The 23,147-nt window shown below is 37.1% G+C and overlaps 2 protein-coding genes across 2 annotated transcripts; one reads left to right on the top strand and one right to left on the bottom strand.

Annotated features, from left to right (window-relative positions):
- The first annotated feature begins 11,747 nt into the window (after positions 1 to 11,747).
- hells (helicase, lymphoid specific) lies at positions 11,748 to 19,227 on the top strand. Its single transcript, XM_059566699.1, has 23 exons — positions 11,748 to 12,080; positions 12,162 to 12,259; positions 12,361 to 12,464; positions 12,685 to 12,807; positions 13,074 to 13,127; positions 13,225 to 13,249; positions 13,374 to 13,435; positions 13,513 to 13,551; positions 14,172 to 14,396; positions 14,631 to 14,813; positions 14,901 to 15,044; positions 15,247 to 15,443; positions 15,531 to 15,627; positions 15,761 to 15,922; positions 16,372 to 16,523; positions 16,614 to 16,758; positions 16,855 to 16,938; positions 17,379 to 17,498; positions 17,595 to 17,711; positions 17,983 to 18,142; positions 18,267 to 18,363; positions 18,489 to 18,565; positions 18,693 to 19,227. Exons 1-23 carry the CDS (start codon positions 12,073 to 12,075, stop codon positions 18,782 to 18,784), a joined length of 2,565 nt encoding a protein of 854 aa, XP_059422682.1. The 5' UTR covers positions 11,748 to 12,072; the 3' UTR covers positions 18,785 to 19,227.
- A 32-nt stretch (positions 19,228 to 19,259) lies between these two features.
- On the bottom strand, positions 19,260 to 22,622 carry si:ch211-250c4.5 (coiled-coil domain-containing protein 110). Its single transcript, XM_059566698.1, has 3 exons — positions 22,349 to 22,622; positions 20,457 to 22,247; positions 19,260 to 19,405 (listed from the first exon to the last, which is right to left on the bottom strand). Exons 2-3 carry the CDS (start codon positions 22,225 to 22,227, stop codon positions 19,356 to 19,358), a joined length of 1,821 nt encoding a protein of 606 aa, XP_059422681.1. The 5' UTR covers positions 22,228 to 22,247; positions 22,349 to 22,622; the 3' UTR covers positions 19,260 to 19,355.
- Between the last annotated feature and the right edge of the window lie 525 nt (positions 22,623 to 23,147).

Genomic DNA, 23,147 nt, shown 5'->3' on the forward strand with positions numbered 1-23,147 from the left:
CCTACAGCAGAACCATCAGCAGCTGGAGGAGGGGTGACGGATCGCCAGATAGAGGGAGGGGAAAGACTTCGGAGAAAACCTTTGTGTGTAGAGATAGTGGGAGATGTTGGAAAATGTGTTTTGCCAGAGAATAAGAAGTTCTTCTCAGAATGCATTCCTTGAGGAATCCACCTCATTAAAGCCAACATACTGTCACTGAACAAACTTGGGTTTGAGGTCAAACTATATCCACCAAACTCAGCACAAACCTTCTGTTCTGTTATTTTAAATTTGACGTATAGCTTTCCTAAAGTTACAATCAGAATTCCTAAGAAACTCAATCCCCATACATACAAAAGTCTGACTTTATTTATTATACATTTATTTTGCCTTATTTAAAAAATAAATAATATTTTAATATTATATTAAAATTTAATTTTAAGTTACATAAAGCTAACATACCCTTATGAAAAGATGTGTACTTAATTGTATTGAATGTGCACTTGTAGTGCTTTGGCAGATAATATAATGAAATAAATAGCCACCAAACCATACTTACAGAGAGACACTTTCATGTAGCTGTTTCTTAACACACTTAAGTACAATTTTAAGTGCACTTTACAATCATTTAAATTTGAAACTTTGAAAGGATATTACGTTTGAGAATGCTTTGACATTTTTAAAGTACATTTATTTTGATGTGCTGACTAACATACTAAAGCACATCAAAAAATATTTGATTACAATTTTATCTGTGTTATTTCATATTACATTTAAATGTAAATATATTTTAAATTGCAACATAATGATTACAAATGTGTAATTATAAATATTTAAATAGATGGCATAAAAGTTTCAGTTGAAAGTGTATTTTAGTTTACCATAAATGATAATCAGTACATTCGGAAATACTCTTTTACCATATTTAAATAATACTAGAAGTCATCATATAAAAATGTACTTATATCCTATTAAGTCATTCCCTCAAAGTCTAGCTAATTGCATAGTATACATTTTACTATAATACATTTTTATTTAATTGCAGTTTGCAAGCATTAAGCATCTGAAAATATCACTCAGTTAAGCAAGCATTACCCTTTTTAAAAGTATAAAGTGGACTTCTTTTAGACAAGATTTTGTCAAGCCAACATTTAAAGATTTCTTGAGACAATGCCAAAAGAAAATAAATAATATCTTCTCACTAACAGACAAACAAATTCAGGCATATTACAGACATTGAGATGAAAGACAACTGATTTAAAAAAACAAAAACAAATAGCTCTCAAAACATATATATTAATTGTGGACATTTAAACCCCAGTATCCTCCTATTAAGATACACATAAACCAAAAAGCTAATGTTTCATTATTTAATAATAAAGTGCACAAATATTTCAGTTCATAGAAAAAGATGGAACTCAGATGCACCCACACACTACAGCTTTCACGGTCACAATGCAAGGCTTTCTCAGCCGCTCCTCAGTTCAGACGTGGGAGGGAACGCAAGATTGAAAAGTAACACACATTGGATGAAGCATCCCATTGTTCTGAGGGGAAAAAACAATGCAGTAATTTGTCACATTTACTTATTTTTCGAATGTTTATTACAGCCTAATTATATCTCTGAGGACAGATACGGTGTGTGTTTTTTTTGAGACACTGCTGACATTTGATGCCATTCTGGTTCTCTGTTGTTTTGGTAAAGAGCAGGTGAGGACATTAGTGAGGAGACAGACACCATCGAGTGGTTAGGGATAGCCCTGGGCTAGAAGATGAACCTAAGAATGGGTAATTACCTCAAACAGGCCTGGACAATGCTGAGGTCTCCAAATGCAGTCTCATTGTAAACCAAATGAAGAGCATGAAAGCCTCAGGTTCCCTGGATTTGCAATGCCTGTTGAATATGATTATATAGTTGCCACTCGATTGCAAGAAACCTTTGTTATGCTTTCACACAAAATCTGACTTTCAACTGTATATATGTTGTTTTTAGTTCCCGACCCCACGCAGAGTTCCCGAAACAACTGCAACAACGAAACCAGAATTATTTTTAAACACGAATAATCCAGGATTTCTCAGTTAATAAGGTCTTAAAAAAGCTTTTTAAAATACAAGATTTAACCCATATAAAGTAGATTTGGTGATAAAATGTTTTGTTGTTGTTGTTTTTGTTTTTTGACTTAATACTAGTTCATTTATATGTTACTTTTCAGATACCATTTTCCCCGGTGTAACATTTCAAATAATATTCAAATTCAATTTTAAATAATATTATCTTAAATAAAACTACATTGCTATAAAGTGTTATATTTTCATTAATGAAATTGTAATGTCTAAATGTTAAACTATATTCAAATAAAATTAAATTACTACTACTACTAATAACAGTTCTATGATGGGAACACGTCTCTGAAAAGTCACAAGTGAGATGTTCCCTGCAGACTGTGCACAAACACATCTGGTTGTTTTTTGAAACCACACATAGATAGGACGGACAATAATGAGGGAAAGTTGGCCAAAGGTGCTTAATTGGGAACCTCCGATGTGATTTTTACAATGTCTTGTTTGTCTTGGATTGTGCAGACACCTGTCTCTCCAGATTTAAAGTTCTGCATTTCTTATCGTTATATAACTCTTGCCTTTGAAAAGCATCATAGTGGAACATTTCATGCTGCTTTGGAGCTTCATGGGTGTTTCGCATAGTTTCGCAAAGGCTCATAAGGAGGTACAGGAGCAGTCCACTTGAGAGAGAGTTTGTAAATGAGAACTGAAAAGAAAATGAGAGGTATGTTTTAACAGTGATCTTGTTACGTCATCTATTTGGAGTTTAAATACGCAGAGGAGTGAGATTTCCCTAATGGAAACTAAAGTGTGAACAGGTGGGCCCTTTCAAAGCCAGGAAGGGCACAGCGATTAGGTAATGCTAAGTTATCATTCCACAATTAACGATATTGAATTTCACTTCAAATTCTATATACAAGTGGTCAGCTGTCTGAATTTCTCTTGTGTTTTGGCATAATATGAACTTTAACGGAAGATGAATATAAATAGATTCATATAAACAACATATGTTCTTTATTTCTGGTAACTTTCATACCATTGTTTGCTGTAGATTCAAGTTCATGTGGAAGAATGAGAAGTTAATCATTTCCAGATCCAGATCAGTGACGTATTGAATATTTTCTTTAGTTGTTGGTTTTGCTTCACTGGTGATGTCACTAACAATGATTCACTGATTCCTAAATCAGATTCCTTATGTGAAAATCACAAGACGGTACATGATACAGGTGTGATCCCATTGTTTTAGAATTATGCTTATTATTGGAGTAATCACAGGGGGGAAGAGAAAAGGGGTCAGTGGATTGTAGGGGCAGCAAGCTACAAATTATAGGGGAGGGTCAGTGTCAGCTTTAATTCTTGTTTCAACATGCCCAGCCACCCTGAAAACCCCTCTGAATCAAACCGTGTAAAACTTTAAGGGATAGCTCACCCAAAAAATGCTTATTCTGTCATCATTTTCTCACCCTTGTGTTATTCCAAACCTGTATGAATGTCTTTCTTCTGCTGAACACAAAATAATATTTTTTTGAAATTTTGGAAGCCAAAGAGTTGTTGATCCCCACTGACTTCTAGTATGAAAAAAATAAAAAATCACACACATTCTTCAAAATATCTTCTTTTGTGTTCAACTCATATGCAGGTATGACGGTAAGTAAATATAAAAGTATCAAATAAATGCTGATGGTCAATACAGGGTCGTAGTATATATTATATAGCATAGATATAGTAAGAGCTGTGATGCAAAACATATAGCCTATTCATATCTTATATATACATATGCACAGATTTTTCTTTTTACATAACTTTCTGTAAAGATATTTAATAGATTTACTTCAGAATTGCAATGAATGTTTGTGTCCTTGATGTATATATATTTTTAATGTAGGAAGTGACTTTTGATAGTATTCACAATACAGTATGTACATTTTCATTAAACTACAGAACTGCATTAATGCAAATTACAGAATTCATAACTTCTCTTTTTCATGAAGCACTATGTAATGATAATAAACCTTCATATTCATCCGGAAGAAGGAGGCGGGAACCGGCGGACAATCAAAAACATTTAATTTCAAAATAAACACAAAAACAGCGCACCAGCCCCTCACGGACGACTGGTGCGCACAAAATAAAAACCAAAACACAACTAAAAGCCCAGGCCTGGTCCTCTCTCGTCCTTCACTGTCGTCGCTCCAGTTTTATATCCTTCCATCTCCTCCATGGGCCTCGAGACCGGTGGGACGAACAGGTGTAGTTCATCTCCAATCACTCCCCCGGCCTCGCTCCCATGTCCCTCGGCCCCGCCCCACTCGTCACATACTAATTAAGCGAAAGTCCAATTTTGTAAATAGCTTGTCTTAATTGTACTGTTTTTCACTTGGTCAGGTGGAGCCGGTTCGATCCCCGGCTCCACCTGACCAAGTGTCGAGGTGTCCTTGAGCAAGACACCTAACCCCAGCTGCTCCCGACGAGCTGGATGGCGCCTTGAATGGCAGACACCGCAGTCGGTGTGTGAATGGGTGAATGTGAGGCAAATTGTAAAGCGCTTTGGATGGCCATGTGGTCTGTTGAAAGCGCTATATAAATGCAGTCCATTTACCATTGGGGAAGTCGTGGCCTAATGGTTAGAGAGTCGGACTCCCAATCGAAAGGTTGTGAGTTCGAGTCCCGGGCCGGCAGGAATTGTGAGTGGGGGGACTGAATGTACAGCTCTCTCTCCACCCTCAATACCACGACTTAGGTGCCCTTGAGCAAGGCATCGAACCCCCAACTGCTCCCCGGGCGCCGCAGCATAAATGGCTGCCCACTGCTCTGGGTGTGTGCTCACAGTGTGTGTGTGTGTGTGTGTGTTCACTGCTCTGTGTGTGTGCATTTCGGATGGGTTAAATGCAGAGCACAAATTCTGAGTATGGGTCACCATACTTGGCTGAATGTCACTTCACTTTCAAATTTTTATCTTTTAACTAATTTGTGATCCATTGAAATGCTGTGGTTTTTACATTTTTATGAATGGTTTTAATTATTTCTGTCAGTAAGGTGTATAAGGTTTCTTAATATGACATCATAAAATAGCTCTTAATAGTAAGACAAGAAATAGTTTAAAATAGTTTTATAGTTTTAATAAACTACCCTTTATGTTCTGGTCAGACTTTATTTTAAGGGCCGATTCTCACTATCAACAAACATATTAACTACGACTTTTGTCACAATAAACTCCTAATTTGCTGCTTATTACTTGTTTAATTTAGATATTGGGTAGGATTGGATTAGGATTTCTAGAATAATGCAGAATATGTGCTTTATTAGTACTAATAAAGAACCTAAATGTTAAAAAGCATTTCATTATGAGAATGGGTCATTGGTTCATTTTTTTTTTTTTTTGAAGTGTTATATTTTTGTTAAATTGGGATTTTGTCCTTATAAATTTTAATGTCTCTCTCCAAATCATGAACATCTCACATTGTCTCATGGGAACAACGGTGCAATGTCTTACTGTATAAGACCGTTCTTCTCCTGGGATACTAACATCTCAGGGAGCAAAACTGGCAGAGATGTTTATTAATGACTGGAGAGCTGTATATCTTGGCATATTTATTAAATATCACAGTCCAAGCCGATTTGAAGTAAGCAGAACCATGGGTTTCCAGTCGTACAAAAATCTTTTGAATTAATACTTTTGCTGATAGTAAGGTCATATCTGGTTCAGATATCCACATTTTTATTCTGTTTGACACACTGCCATTTTTCTAGTCTTATATCAGATGGTTTTGATGGTTCAGGCTGAGGTATTCCCTGCGGTTCTGATGAAAACCAGAGATACGTTCCACAACAACATCCGTACAGCCTGCGGTCACCAAGCCCCAGAGTACCTCGTGTTTGATATTCTGTCACTCACATGATTTAAAATCATAATTTCCTTGATGAGATCAGCCAGAGCAGTGTATTTTCAGCCAGCAGCTGCAGTGAAGCCGGACGGACCCCCCGTCACACCCCAAACACCATTTTCCCAAAACTCCCCAAACATTTTCCCTAATCTCATTTCCGCAAATTGAGCACGTGCAACAAAGACATCAAAAGAAAAGCGAGCATCAGTTGAAAGTGGATTTTTCCCTACATCGAGTGACATGTCCTTCAGAGGAGGTATTTTTCGTTTTTGGAGATTTGTTTACAAGATTTGGGGTTTTCCTTTTTATTATTTTGTGGGTAGGCATCCGTTTATATGTGATTATCAACTTCTCAGATCAGTCCAATTCGTGTGTAAGTGCTTGACATTAAAGAGAAGTGGATGTTGCCTAAACCAAGAATAACCAAATTAGTAGTAATTTACTTCCAGAAAACCTGACACTGTGTGTGATCGGGAATGTAGTTGTTTTGATGTTTTTTCCTAAGAAAAACACATGCGCTATCAGTGTTTCTGCCATCCTAAATCAGAAATGATTACATTTGGCTTTTCCTCCGTATAGAGGTGTTGACTTTACTTCAGGTCAGTGTTTACATGAGTACTGCAGGAACTGGGTCAGACTTGGAAGGGGTGGGGGCTTCACACACTCTGTCAGATATCTCTGACCTTAGTTATTAAATTATTCTTCATGTTATCTTAAGTAACACTGAGCACTTTTAATAAATGTGACTGCATGCCTTTCTGATGGCGTTTGACTGGGTAAAAACATATTAGGTTTTCCAAACCTTTGAAATGAAATTCTTCATTCCAGGGTGTATCGCTGGAAAAACTGAAAAACAGACTCTCCCCAAACTGAGAAGTCTCTGTTAAAGCTTAGAAAATGCTGAAAACATATTTGATTATTATTAATAATAATAATAATAATCCTGATTTTCACCATTGCTTAGCTGTTTATTTGTTTGTTTGTAAAATATAGCACTATAAGTGGCTATAGTAACATTTTTGTACCCTCATGTCGTGCCAAACCTGTAAGACTTTCTTTTTTGGTGGAAACCAAAAGAAAATGTCCTTGCTGCTCTTTTCCACACGATTAAATTAGACAGAGACAGTGCCACTCTCTACATCCAATTTATTTTTAGCTGTTGGTGGACTATTGCTTTAAAAATAAGCAAACATTAAACAAATAAAATGTTACTTTCAAATATTGGAACTAGTTGGCAAAAAACACTAATAACTTAATATAAATAATTTAATCATTTTACGTTTTTAAGACGTACTGCATTGAATGAAAGGTTTATTGTGCAACCGTTACAGTAATTAAAAGTAATAAAATAAATAAATAAAATAAAAACCTTTTAAACAGGCATATAATCTACACTGTAACACTTAGAGATGAGAAATAAGAGCATTTTATTGGACTAATTTATATTTAAGTACATATATAAGTTTTTTTTAAATGTTTACATCTGTTGGTTTGTAAGGCCATAAACCTTCACACTTCAAAACTTTTTAAACATTTTTCAAAACTTTCGAACCCGACATTCAAAGTTTAACTTAAATATAGACTTTTCTAGTTTAAAATGACAGTTATAAGCACAGAACTGTTATGTTGCATCCTGTTTGATGCCTCAATTCAAGTTTAGATTGATTTAAATTAAATAATTTAAATCTAATTTAAAAACATTCTCAATTCCGTTCAGAGCAGCACACTGTTTGTCTGGTCTATTTTCAGAGGAGAACTGGACCTCAAAACTTCAATTTCGACTTCTAGGGGGTCTTTATCTGATGAAAAAAAAAAGTTCTTATTAACATTTGTTTGTTAGAACTTATTAAGCTTTTATCGGGTAACAAGCTGAGCCTTGTTGGCAACAGCACAGAATGTGAATGAGGAAGGAGCAGCTGTTTTTTCAATATCCCATTCACAAAACAAAGAGAGGAGAAATAAAAATATCTCTTCTGTCTGAAAATCTCCCCGCTGTCTTTGCAGATTTAAAATGATGACATCACTGGCTACACCTGTGGGATGTTTATTCTCTGGGGTGTTTCTCAAGCATCAACACATGTCTCTGTTACATTGTCATTTGATCTCACAGTGAACAAACCTATATTTATCTTGTATCTCTACAATACAGCCAGTCTTTAAGCAGGATGATTTATGATGAGTACAGGAAACCTTGAAGTGTTTGTGACAAAGACTCAGACAGGTTCCCTCATGTGAACTCCTTCACTGTTGCCACAAAATGAAGAACAATGTGGGCAGAGGACAATAGAGTAGAAAAATGAATACAGGGAACAAAGTGAGCTTACAGTGGGCCCACACCTCCACATCTTCAAACAACAATAAAGATTTGGAGAAATTAGTCACTTGTTCATCAATGGATCCTCTGGAGTGAATGGGTGCCGTCAGAATGAGAGTGCAAACAGCTGATAAAAACATCACAATGATCCACAACTAATCCATTTTAAACTTTAAATCGCCATTTCTGATCTCATTTTTGATCTGTGCATATTTTTACTGGAGAAAACACTTATGGAAAGAGGACTCCTATTTTAGCTGGAAACAATGGTTTGAAGTTAAAAATGTTTTAATAATGGATTTGTTTCTTACAAAAACACAACTTTTCACTACACAAGACATTAAGTGATGGACTGGAGTGGTGTGGATTATTGTGATGTTTTAGCAGATGTTTGGACTCTCATTCTGACGGCACCCATTCACTGCTGCGGATCCAATGGTGAGCAAGTGATGTAATGCTAAATTTCTCCAAATTTGTTGCTGTGAATAAACAAACTCATGTACATTTTAAACGGCCCAGGGGTGAGTACATTTTTTGAGTGAACTCTTCTGTTAGGAATAAGGATTGTTACATTACAGGTCATAATTACAAATGTCAGTGAGGGAAGTGTAAAATAATGTGGCACACTTAAAAGCCTAAACTAACAGACGGAGAGCTGCAATGGAGGAACTGGGTTAATAGGTCATTTCCATATGTTTACAGGCAGACAGCTGTCCATGATAACATTCCTGATAACCCCGGATGTATCCTTAACACACCCTGCACATGTATGACCACTGCTTTTCAACCAATACATGTTATTATGAAAGAATTTATAGTGGAAAGTCTCCTCTTACACTGCACTCTTTGGTTATCAGCCCTCTTAAGTCAGTCATTTGCTAAGGTGAACATAGACATATTCCAACACTGTCAAGTTCTTTTACAGCAAAATATATAAATCATGTGCTGTTTGGTCAGTGAATATTACATTTTATTGCAATATTAAGTCGAATTAAGTTTTATTTATAACACATCTTATCTGTCTTTGTTTGGTTAGGACAATACCATCACAAAAAAATCTTCAAAAATGGTTCTCTCACCAAAAACCTTCTTGATTTTTATTCTTAATAAAGATGGTTTTTCAGATTTTTTTTATACAACCAGGTTTCATTTGTTAACATTATAGTTAACACATACAAAAAATGGACTTAACAGCATTTATTAATCTTAGATAACCTCAGTGATAAATTATTAAAATCAAAAGTTGGAACAAATATATCTTTATTAACAAACATCAAAGATTAATGAGTATAAAAACAGACTGCTCATTAGTTTGTGTTAGCTAAAAAATCAAGTAATGCTACACCTTGTTGTAAAGTGATTTCTGTTAAGGGAAATGTAAACTGGTTAAAAGCCACATGCCTATGTAATTTATTTGATGTCTTTTACATTTTACAATGAGCTGAATGAATAAAAGACCTTCCCATACACATTCTTTTCCATTACAGAATGTGGGGCTATTGGATTTCAAGCATAATTTTGGGCAGATCTGGCCTCAGGCTCTTGTGGCATCTGCAGCGGTTCATTCTTCAAGATGGAAGAAAGAAAGGAAGGAAGGCCGAAGAGTCGCTGGACAGACACTTGACGCAGAGCACACACTCTCCCAAGGCAAAGATAAGAGTGCTCTGGGACAGTGCGCAGGAGTCCTGTCCTTTGACGAAAAGCTGTTTTGTAAATGGATCTGCTCTTATCAAGCGTGAAGAATTTCAGAGCCACCTTTGTTTCACTGCTGCTGGCTTACGCTCAGAATCCACCGAGTGTGCCCTCGAAATCAAATTAAACGCCAAAATGCATGAGCTGACATGTTTTTCAGCAAAGCTCAATTATAGTCATTGATCACGCATTACTAAGACAGCAGATGTTTTTAAATTATTATTTAACCTAATGAATAAAGTTTATATTTATTAGCCAAATCCGCACTTTAGAGCACATTGTAAAGCACAGTCTTCAGATTATGCCGAATACAACTGTTGTGAGAAGTAGAGTAGCCTAGTATTAATAGGCAATAAAAGAATGAAGCCTGCGTTTAATACAGATGAGAAGTGTAGACAATTAATTAGATTATAAAACAACTGAAGTATAAGTAGTATGTTTATAATAGTCTTTCTTGTACAAACGTCCAATGCAGTACACATCACATGGGTTCAGTAGCCAATAGCAGAGCCAGGCTTCACCTAATTTAAACTCGACTAGTTATATGAACCAAATAATGACAGAAAAGCAGCTCTCTGCTGACACTTTGTGGTTCATTCAGATCATAGCATTCAGAAATATGATACACATTATTAATAAACCAGATACTATATAGTGCTATATTTTACAAACATATTTTACTTATATCCACTAAACTGTAAATATTTCGATTTTGTCTAGTTTTTATACTAGTTGTTTTTTATTTTATTTTGTATTTGATTTTTGTATCTTATTTTTGTATTTATACATGTATAAGCTTTATTAAAATAAATAAATAAATAATCCAAACTCTTAATTTTGATTGGATGAGCTTATTTTGTGACCCCACGTCAAATCAGCACTACGTTGGAATATACAAATTAAGGGAGGAACAATAATTTATTATAAATTAAGTTGACTGTTAATGGGACATACCGGTACATAACAGTGATTTTTACTTGATGAAGGTGTATCACCTCTTTGCTCTAATTAATTATACTTTGCCATGCTCTCCTTATATCAGTTATATTTGTACGTTATAGTAAATCTGATGAGAGAAATGCGAGAGCTGACTTAACGTGATTGAGGTAACAGTACATCGAGCTCTACTCTCTCTCTCTCTCTCTCTCTCTCTCTCTCTCTCTGTGTGTGTGTGTGTGTGTGTGTACTGGTATATATGACTTATGTCGAGGACACAAATGTGTGTATAATGTTATGGGTATTACATTACAACGTAAACATGGTTTATGAGGAAACTCCCTGTGTCCCCGTGAAACAAAAGAGAATTCGGTGTTTTATGAAATGCAAAATTGCCGGTAGTTTTCTGTAAGGGGTAAGTTAGGTTAATTTTCTGGGGGCGCCACTGCGTGTAGGGCGATACAAGATACAGCTTGCACAGTATAAAAACCATTTAGCCCGTGGAGTGTGGAGAGTCCCGTTAACCCCAAATGTAAGTGTGTGTGTGTGTGCGTGGCGGAAAGATCAAAGAACCCCACTGTGTTGAACTGAATGAACTATACTTTCGCGGGAAATATCAACTAGGCCGTTTGCATACGCACCGTGGTATAAGGGGTGGATGTTAATGCTACTCAAACCTTTCGACTAGTTTGCAAAGATATTTGCGAGGAGAAGCCTTCATTGTTATAAAACTATGTGTATTTCACGGCCTAATGAATATGTTTACATATTACTGTAATAAGAAGAATCATTAAACGAACACAGTTAGACGTGCGCCCCTTCAAACGTTCGCTGTAATGGTTTAGTCCACAGTGGCGCGAAACGCCTCGCGCTCTACAGAGAAGTTTCACGCTACAAGCGCGAGGTTGTTGTATCTGCCTGCTTCGTGACTGGACCTCTGCTTTTAAAAGAGTGGTTGTATAATTGTGTATTTTTTTGCAAAGAAATAATCTCAGTTCCGGTGCATTTATGCTATTTGCATTCCGTTCTGCTGTTACAAAACACGTGCGTGTTTGTTGTGTAAGGCTGGTGTGTGTTAGCTGTTTGCGTCTTTAGTTAAACACATTAAGCTACTCTGCAGACGTTTGGTAAGGTTTGAGAGAAGTGCACGAAAGCGTTTAATTCTACAGCCGGTTTAACGTTAACGTTACCCAGAACGCAACAGAAATGAGTGGGTAAGTGTATTTATTGTGCATTAGGCACGAGGTGTTTGCAGAGCCGTGTGCTTTTATTAACTTCACATTCACATGTTGCAGCATTGTCAAAGAAGAGACACGCAGTGTTTCTCCTCACTGCCCAAAACCCAACGAATCTGAAGAACCAGAAGGTACTGCTATGGAGGAGACCACTATTGGTAGGTCAAAAGTGTTCACAGTAAGTTACATGATGGCAGGCCTGCCTGTGCAAGTCCATGCAACCTTCAGTTTAACTTCAGTAATCTCCTGCATGTTACAGAAAATAGCCAGCATGGAGAGATTGTCATTACAAAAGAGATGGAGGAGGAGGAGAAGCATTTAGTGGAGGAGGGAGAGAAGAAAGAAAGAGAAATGATGGAAGAGGTACCGCTTTTTCACATGCATGAAAAACCATAAGGCAAAACTTAATTGTCTTTATGTATGCAATCACTGCAAAGTGTAATTGTATCTTTAGCCAGTAATAACTATGGAAAAGTATTAAATTATTTTTGTTAAATTGTTTTGCAAAATAGTTTTATAAATTAAATGTAATTTATAATGGAGTCTGGAATTCAGTTTATTAATACTGAATGCTATTTAACAGGCCAGACAGTCGAGGGAGAAGGATTCTCAAGAAATTCGTTTCAGACGACTTCAGCACCTTTTGGAGAAAAGCAACATTTACTCAAAGTTTCTGCTCACAAAGATGGAACAGCAGCAGCAAGATGTGAGTATTGTGTTTGAAAGGCAGGAAAGAGCCATCGCACCAGGAGGTTTATCATTTCCGGATGTAAATCTTTCTTGAATGTTTAGTCTGATATGAATTATAACCCGGTGAAGTGGCACGGAAGCAGATGTTAGTGGCCAGAGGGTTATGAAGGAGCCAATCAAATGCTACAAAATCTAATTTATAACTATTTATATATATATATATATATATATATATATATATATATATAGAAAGAAATTTATATTTTACAATTATTATTACAGGAAAAAATAAAAAAAGAGAGACTGGAAAAGAAAGCTGCTAGTCAGAAGCAAAAGGTAAGTTTGGGTTCATGCTTTATCACCATCACATCTTCATGTAGAAAAATATGGATAAAAGTTGTAATTCTCAAATTTCGCTATGTATTTTCTACAGGGAAATGGTAAAAACACTGTAAAAGGTAGGATTCACAGATTGCATGTCAACAGTGTATTAATTATGATGCTGTTATATTAAAATAAGATGTCTAATGTGCAATCAATAATGCAGATCTTTTTCTTTTTTTTTCAAATTTTTTTGTGAAGTTGAAAGAAAGAAGCGTGAAAGGGAAGAGGATTACAAAATCGCAGATGTTATGACCAAAGAGGTGAGCCTTCAATTTATTTTCCCAACGACACAGTTAATGTCTGTTGTGTAACTTATATGAATTTCTCTCTTTGTTAGGAAATTCTATCAAAAGCCAAAAAACCTAAATTGGAAGAGGTAACGTTTTTTTTTTTTTTGCTTTTTTTATTGTGCTTTCAGACATTGTGAAATCAGTATTATCTGTATTGACACTGTTGTAAAATGCTGATAAAACACACATGTAAGCTCACGTTCTTTATTAATGCCAAGTTGATACATGTCTGGACAACCATATAAAGCCAACACTAGAAGTAGTTAGAGAGAGTTCACCCCAAAAAATTCTATTGTCATTAATTACGTACTCATGTTGTTCCAAACCCGTAAGACCTTCGTTTATCTCCAGAACACAAAGATAATTATGTTTAAATCAAGCTTTCTGACCCTCCATAGACAGCAAAACAACTGACACATTCAAGACCCAGAAACTTAGTAAGGATATCGTTAAAACTGTCCATGTGACATTTGGTGGTTTAACCGTATTTTTATGATGCTACTAATTACTTTTTGTGCACAAAGAAAACAAAAATAATGATTATAGTCGACATGAGGGTGAGTAATTCATGACAGAATTATCATTTTTGGGTGAACTCAATCTCTTTAACAACATTTAGTTATATTACATTTTATTGTTGTAATATTTAATAATGTAATTATTGAACATTCAAGTCTTAATACTTGATTTGATTTCTTTTCTGAAGGAGGCTCATTCTTCAGTAAAACTGGAAGCTGAGGATATAGAGAAGATAAGTGACACCAACTCCGATATTAAAGGCCGACTGTCTGAGACTTTGCGGGAAAACAGTAAGCAGATGCTGGATCCCGAGAGAACCGTGAATGGCCAGCCTGTGCCTGCACAGCAGCCCAAACTCTTCACTGGGGGTGTGATGAGGTGGTACCAGGTGGAAGGCATTGAGTGGCTCAGGGTGAGTGAGATCCAAATAAATACATGACCTAATGAGGGCAGTATATTTATTCTCTCCATTGTCTGGAATTAGAGCAGGATTCTGTTTTCTTAATATTGTGTGCATGCTCTGAACGGTCTAAAAAGGGATAAGCAAACACCCATCTGTCTTATGCTCTAATACTTGAGTTGCAAAGCATGGATGTTGTGTGAATATATTATGTTTGTATAATGAATGGCTGTGTATGCTTTGCAGATGCTGTGGGAGAATGGTATCAATGGTATCCTGGCTGATGAGATGGGTCTTGGGAAAACCATACAGTGCATCGCTCATATTGCGATGATGGTTGAGAAGAAGGTCCTTGGGCCCTTCCTAGTTGTGGCTCCTTTGTCCACTCTTCCAAACTGGATCTCAGAATTCAAGCGCTTCACCCCAGAGGTGTGAGATTATAACTGTTGTTCATCTTTATTGAAATTAATGATTTAAGTCTGTTTCCTACAGTTTTGTTCTTGCTCTGTGTTTAAGGTGTCGGTCCTGCTGTATCATGGTCCACAAAAAGAGAGGATGGACCTGGTGAAGAAGATCCGTCAAGTGCAGGGTCCTCTCAAAATGTGCCCTGTTGTTGTGACATCCTTTGAAATAGCCATGAGAGACAGGAAGTTTCTACAGGTAAACAGATCTGGTGTTGTATTGTTTTACTTGTCTTGTGCGCAGTTCATCAGGAAAATAGTTTTTGTATGTTCACTCTTTTATCCAAATATTGCATGGTGCCCATTCAGCCACTTAAGCAAAGACATCAAATTTAATCCTGATAAGCACAAAGCAAGTTTTGAAATGCATGAATGGATTGTTGTCATGTTTTTCTCCTCAGCGTTTCCACTGGAACTATATGATTGTGGATGAGGGCCACAGGATTAAAAACTTGAACTGTCGGCTGGTGCAAGAACTGAAGATGCTGATGACTGACAACAAACTGCTGCTGACAGGAACCCCCCTTCAGAATAACCTGTCCGAGCTGTGGTCTCTCCTCAACTTCCTCCTCCCAGATGTGTTTGATGACCTGAAGAGGTAAGAAGGCACATGCAAAGGGAGTATATAATACTGATTTTGTCTTAAGAACAAAGGATTTTCTTAAAAGTTTTTTTTTTTTCTCAGTTTTGAGTCATGGTTTGACATAAGCACCATCACTTCAGATGCAGAAAACATTGTGGCTAATGAGCGTGAACAGAATATCCTTCACATGCTTCATCAGGTATCTTCACCACATAACTATTTTGTATACATTGTCCAAATGTATTTTTAAGTGGTCTTTGGCTAGATATAGGCTGAGTATTATAAGCATTTGTTTCGCTGCTTTTGGTTTTAATGGCATTTAACGTTTTCAGATACTCACACCCTTTCTTCTGAGAAGACTGAAGTCAGACGTCACACTGGAGGTCCCACCTAAGAAAGAGATCGTAGTGTACGCACCCCTCACTAGCAAACAGGAGGCCTTTTACATGGCCATTGTTAACAAGACCATAGCAAAGCTGCTGGGTCAGGAGAAGGTGAGTGGCCTATTTGCACCAACACAAATGTTTTGCATAAAAATTGTCTAGATCAATGTGTGTAAAAATGGCAGATGGCCTGAATGAGAATGTAAATGCAGTTTATACCAGTATGTTGCACTAATCTAAAAGAAAAATACCAGCTACCTTTATACGCAAAGCGCTGGGCGACTTTACTTTCTGACGCCAGCTTGTCGTGAAGAAGGATGTCCAACAGCATGTAGTATTTACTGCTGTTCAGATTTTTGTCTCTGGTATGGTGTTCATCAAACAGCACCTAATAGAAGATGCGTTAACCAAAAGAACAGATACATTCTTCTTATTCAAATTAATGTTTATCACGTTGGATATTTGTCTCGGTGTGAACAAGATATTAAAGTTATAGCAAGAGGAGTGTGGTTGAAGTATTTATTCATTATTAATAACATCTCTTTTGACACTTCCTTAAGGATGATTTGGCACCTGTGCCGCTAACATCCAGTGGCCGTCCAAAGCGCAGGACCAGGAAGGTGGTGGATTATTCTGAGTCAAACACTGACTCTATGAAAGATCTTGAGAGGTACCTAGAGAAGGCTCAGAAAGACATGGAAAGTCAGTCAAGGTCTGTCTCTCTTGTTGTATTTATCAGTTTAACCTCCGCTTTAAACTCAGCTGTGAGTTTTTTGATGAGACGTGGTTACTCTCTCCTTAGCTCCGGCCCAGTGGTGGATGTTTCCATGCCAGTTGATGCTCAAGTCAACTTGAAACTGCAGAACATACTAATGCTGCTGAAGAGGTGCTGCAACCATGCTTACTTGATAGAGTATCCACTGGACCCCGCCACTGGGGAATTTAAGGTACTTCAAACATAATTGTGCATGAGTTGGAATGATCTGATTTGGTATGAAGGTATTGGCGACAGAACATGTTCAGTAATCATCACAATGTTACAGATTGATGAGCAGTTAGTGGAAACATCAGGGAAGTTTCTTATCCTGGACCGAATGCTTCCTGAACTGAAGAAAAGAGGGCACAAGGTAAAGTTCACAATCTCTCATGCATATATTTGAATGATTAACAGTTGAGTGTCAAACTCCACTGTGGTTATAAGCCAATTTTGCTCTCATTTAATTGCCTGCATAACATATCTGTATGTATGGTTATATTTAGGGCAGAACAATTACACTGAAAGAATTTTAATGGTTTTGACAGATGTCTCTTAAGATCAAGGATGCATTTATTTGATAAAAAATACAGGAATGTTGTGATTCCTGTGATGCAGAGCTCAATTTTCAGCATCAGTAGTCCAGTCTTCAGTGTCACATGCTGATCTGCTGCTTAAGAAACATTACTTATTAAAAACAGCTGCTTATTATTTTTGTGAAAAAAAAGCTTTTTTCAGGATTGTCAATTTAATTGATCTTTCTGGGGGAAAAAAATAATCTTAATTTCACCCATTATCTTATTTATTTTTAAGGTGCTGATTTTCAGCCAGATGACCTCCATATTAGATGTTCTGATGGATTATTGTTATCTCCGCGGTTATGAATACAGCCGACTGGATGGGTCAATGAGCTACACAGACCGAGATGAGAATGTGAGCTGCAGTTTGTTGGTTAATACACATTGCCATTACTTTACAGTTTGTGCAAGTCTTCATTTGACACATGATTTTTATTTTTGTTTCATGCAGATGAAGAAGTTTTCATCTGATCCGGAGGTGTTCCTCTTCCTCCTGAGCACTCGAGCTGGTGGTCTTGGGATCAACCTCACAGCTGCTGACACAGTCATCATATTTGACAGTGACTGGGTATGAATTTAGCTGTGCAACCTGTTCATATGTGACTTGTATAAAGCCCCATACATTATATAGTCAAAGTATTTATTAGAAAAAAAAAGCATTTATTATGGTGATGAAATTAAGAATTTGTTCCATCATTTTAGTTAAACCATAGGAAGAATTCTTAATTTGTGGCCACTTTAAATTGGTTGGCGTTAAAAGCAAAATAAGTGGAGTTGGATAAAGCCTTGATTTGAATGAAAAGCCTCATCAGCATACATTTTATGGATTTCATCTTCAGAATCCCCAGGCAGATTTGCAGGCACAGGATCGGTGTCACCGTATTGGACAAACGAAGCCTGTGATGGTTTACCGCCTCATTACGGCTAACACCATTGATGAGAAGATCCTGGAGAGAGCCTCTGCCAAGAGAAAGCTAGAGAAGATGGTCATTCACAAAAGTACGTAGCTATTGCAGAAAATGCCACATTACCAACCTTTAGATTTAATGAATTGATTAGAAAAAAAAATGTAAGACCTGCTTTTTTTGCTGACTCTCCATTCTCATTACATTTGTCTTTATAGATAAGTTTAAAGGTTCTAAAGCAGAGCTCAAACAGACCAAGAGCTGTGTGGATGTAAATGAGCTTGTGGAACTACTGAAGTCTAGAGACTATGACGGGTACAGATATTTATATTGTATATCTGACTGTCACAAGACTTTTAATCCATTACAAAGTATTGCTAAATTCTGTGTAGTAAGTTGCATCACAACGACTGTTCTGATGTGATTTCATGCTGTTGCAGGGCAGTGAAAGGCACTAAAGGAAAGGTCATCAGTGACAAAGATCTGGAGATCCTGCTGGACCGTAGTGATTTAATAAGTAAGTGCCCTTTTTATCTCCGATCTCAATGTGTCTTTGTAACATGTAGGTTCCAGTGCATATTGATTTTCATAGTAATGCTTTGACATTTTAAAACCCCTCATGTGAATCAAATCTCCCTTTTCAGATCAAGCCAAGAAGCGTGTTAAACGGGAGAAGGACGGGGTGTTTAAAGTTATTGAGACCAAAGATGATAGTGGTGACATCAGTCTGTCTTGAGGGCATAGATACTTGAAATCTGCCATTAGGCCAAAGTTGAGTTATCATTGCCAGACTGATCAAGCAACAATAACTGGTCCAAAAGCTGCCTGCTGGTTCTATTCGAAGATTGAGATCTTTTTTATTTTAGACTTTTAGGTTGACCACTGCTGCTTTTAACAAGTCCATCCTTGGTTATGATTTTTAGCAGATTTAACATGTCAGGTTTTTTTTTATTTTTTTATTCCCATGTCAGTTTTTTGGGGGGGGATTCGCACAAAAAAACAGGAATCCCACATTTTGGATACTTTGTAAATACTGTTGTACATTTCATATGTAGTTGACTGAATAGGAATTGCACATGTAAACCGCTTCAAAGCACTTTGACCTTCTAGAATACTGTAGAACAAGTTTTGTTTTATATTTCATGTTTTCAAAATATAATAAATATTGTCTATACAGCACCAGATGGTTTTTATTTAAATATGGTCTATAATTTTGCATTTCAAATAACTTGATGCAGAAATATTACGGTGTTACAGAGAAAGTGTGCATGTGCACACAATAGCTGGTGGTAGAAAAACAATTCATTTCATTTTTGCTGGTTCTCCTCTTCTAGTTTTCTTCTTATGTCCCGAATCACTGCAGGGAAGAAAACCACAAGATTATATTTTCATTCCAAAGACAGGATGCATGCAGTTATAATGAATGCCTTCGTGTGACTTAATAGATAGGTACACTTCCATTCAAAAATTGAGGTTGGTAAAAATAAAGAAATCCTCATGCGCAGCAATACTGCAGTCACTTGATCAAATTAACATTTATTGCATGTTGTCATAATATAGAAATATTTAATTTATGTACAAATAAAAACAATTCGTAATACTCACCCTCATGTCGTTCCAAACCCGTAAGACTGCCGTTCCTCATCGCAACACTAAGATTTTTTTAATGAAATCAAGAGCTTTCTAACCCTCCATAGACCGCAATGCAACTACCACATTCAAGGCCCAGAAAGGAAGTAAGGATATTGTTAAAATGGTCCATGTGATGGGTGGTTCAGTGGTAATGAAGCTACAAGTATACTTTTTGTGTGCAAAGAACAAAAATAATGACTTAATTCTATGTCTTCTCTTCTGGGTCAGTTTTTGCTGTGCATTCAGAAGAGTATCATGATACAAGCATGTGGTATGTGCGTCACATGGACTATTTTAACTGTATTTACTACCTTTCTGGGCCTTGAACTTGTCATTTGTGTTGCTGTCTACGCAGGATCAGAAAACTCAGATTTCATCAGAAATATCTTAATTTGTGTTCTGAAGATGAACAAAGGACTTGACATGAGGGGGAGCAATTAATGACAGCATTTCCATTTTTGGGTGAACTATCCCTTTAAAGAGTTTCCACCAGCATTACTCCAGTGAAAAGACTCCTTTTGATTCATTTAATGCATTCTTGTCAAAGTCTTGCTGTCCTCAAACTTTTGAATGGTGGTGCCCATTTGTGACATTGAGAAAGTGTTAGATTTCAGATCAGAGTTCATGCAGCATGAGTGCTGCTGTAATTAAAGGGCCAAACCAAATGCTAAAAATACATTCATTTTTCATCTTTAGAATATTATTTAAATAAATTGAGCATTAAAGCATAACTGCAAAACATCATGAATTTCACTAGTAAGTCACAGGTCTCATACCATCATCAGGAATCATTCCATCATCGGTGTGTGAGAACTTCTGAGCGTCTCTCTGATGGCTTGTAATGATGTCAGTGATGGTCATGGGAGGATCAGCTGCATCCATGTGTACCATTTTTTGTGTGATCTTGTCGCTGAGGCCGAGGTAATCCTTTCGCAAGTCCTCCATCTCCGCTAACAGCACCTCTCTCTCTCGCTCCAGCAGTCGGATGGCCTCTTTGAGTCGTGCTCCCTCCTTCGTGCTTGCCATCTTTTCTTTATGAACGCTCTCCAACTTCTCTGTCAAGACTTGATTGTCTCTCTTGAGTTTACTGACCATCTGCATCAAGGTCTCGCACTCTCTTCTCAAACCGTCAGACTGCTGCAGACAGGCTTTCTGCTGCTCCTGCAGCTGAAGTATCTCCACTCTCTGCTTATTGTGAATCAGTTTGGATTCATATTTCACAGTCTCCACCTGTTGAAGTGCTTGGTCTCTCTCTGTTTTGCAGTTTTCCAACTCTGCATTCAGTTTTTCAATCATCTCCTGAAATTCCTTCACATTGTTCTTATTGTCAGACTCTTTGGAACGAGCCGCCTGCATGAGCTCCTTGTTCTTCTCCTGAGCTTTACGTAAATGTTCTCTGAGGTTTGCAGATTCACTTCTCGTGGCTGATATCTCCTCCTCGAGTCTCTGATGAATGCTGATGTTCTTCTTGTGTTCGGCGTCCATCACCTGCAGTGTCTCTTTACACAATGCCAGATTTCGATCTGCTACATCTCTTTGCTCCTCCAGAAGTTTCTGCTTGGTCAGCAGCTCCTGAGACATCTGCTGGAGCTTCCTCAGTGATTTCTGACAGCTCTTTTTCTCACTGAGCTCCACGTTGAGTTGGTCCTTCATGGTGTTAGCGCGTGTTTTGAGGCGCTCGTATTTCTCCATCAGTGCTTTAAGCTGCTTCATAGATGTTTTGTTGTTACTTTTGGCTTCAGCGAGTTCCTTCTTTAAATCTTCAGAGATTTGCTCAAACCTGGTGGTGATTTCTGTGTTTTTCTTTTCCTCACACTTAAGCTTTTCAGTGATGAGTTGGGTTTCCTTCTCTTTTTGCTTGGACATCTCTTTCATATCTTTCAGTTCTTGTCGCTTGACCAACAACAAATGGACAAGATGCTGATTCTCCAAGTCCTTCTGCTGGAGTTGTTCCTTCACGATTTCAAAGAAGTCAAGATGTTTACTCTTCAAAGATGGACTTTTGTCAGCTCTGCTTCTTTCTCTGCCCTTTGATATTTCCTTCAAAACGGCTTTGGATGGGTTTGAGGAACGTTCAACAGATCTTGTTGAATTGGACTCGATAAAGTAACCAAAGGGCAGATGTAAGGCTTTATGATCCATATGGAAATCATATTTTGACCCGAGGACACTCATCGTAGCCTCTTCTTTTTGAAGCAGATCTGCTCCTGCTAGAATTGTTTGCAGGGATTCAATTGCCTGCTCATTAAAATCTTGACTGACATTTTCATTGGTGTTTCGCAGTAAACTCTGTCGCACTTTCAAGAACCTGTTTTCTATTGTATCCACTGCAGCATGCTGGGATTTAGCAGCGAGTTGTTTTCCTTTCTTCCATCGACTAAAAAGCAGCTCTTTGTCATTTGATTGCATTTCACTTCTGATGGCTTCTGGCTGATGGGTGTCCAATTTATCAGGAGCTGGTCTGTCCCAGTCCTGCTGCGTGTCTTGAATGCTGTCAAGTTTACACTTGTGCACACATCTTCTAGTCTGTTTAATGTCCGGGTCCATGTGATTGGAGTTTGTTTGCACTGTAAGAAATCCAGACAAATAATTTAAGCAATGGTGTTCGAGATTTAGTTCAAATAAGCAGTTAATAGATGTTGAAACGAAATGTTAAATGAGCCCTTACCTTACTTGCATTACTCCCCAGCATCCAAACGGACTGCAACAGAAGCTTACTGTGCCACTCAATCCCCATTGTTCAAAACGTTTTAAAATGTCTGTCGCCATAGTAACAGGACCAATGCTGGCAACGCTAAGCACTTGAAAAAAAAGACGTTATAAAAATGGTTGTGAACCGAACCGGTTCTGCTTGAATGACTGTAACGTTTGCGTCACCAGAACAAAAGCAGCCATTATCACACTGCTAAGGCTCAACTCAAACTTGGCCAGCAGTTTTGGTTTGTCCTAAGCCTGGTAAACTTAATAAAATTGATGAACCATCCAATAAAAAAAACAAAGCACTATATATATATATATATATATATACACACACACACAGCCCATTGGTTATAATTGTGCAGTTTTATTTAATAAAAACATTTTTAGTTAACGCTTTACGATAAGGGAGTATTAGTTTATGCATCAGGATGACACAATACTCGTATGGCATTTATTTATTATTATTATAATCGCTAGGACCTATTTCTGAATACTTAATGTAGGTCACGTTTTCAAAACTCTTCAGTTTTACTTACCAACTTTCATCTTGGCCAACAGTAAATTTCTCATTACAAAACGCACTAAAAACTACCAAAAATGTCGTACGCCTAAAATCAACCATATGTTTCATGGTCCATATTGATATTACAGTCCAAAATTGTTCTTAAGTTTTCCCCCTTTGTATAAACTGTAATTAATTAAGAGTAACACCTGTGTTCAGCTAAATCTGTTTTGATAGCATTTCATTTTTAGATTTGTAATAGATT

Source organism: Carassius carassius, chromosome 14 (genome assembly GCF_963082965.1).
Source record: "Carassius carassius chromosome 14, fCarCar2.1, whole genome shotgun sequence".
Classification (NCBI taxonomy): Eukaryota; Metazoa; Chordata; class Actinopteri; order Cypriniformes; family Cyprinidae; genus Carassius; species Carassius carassius.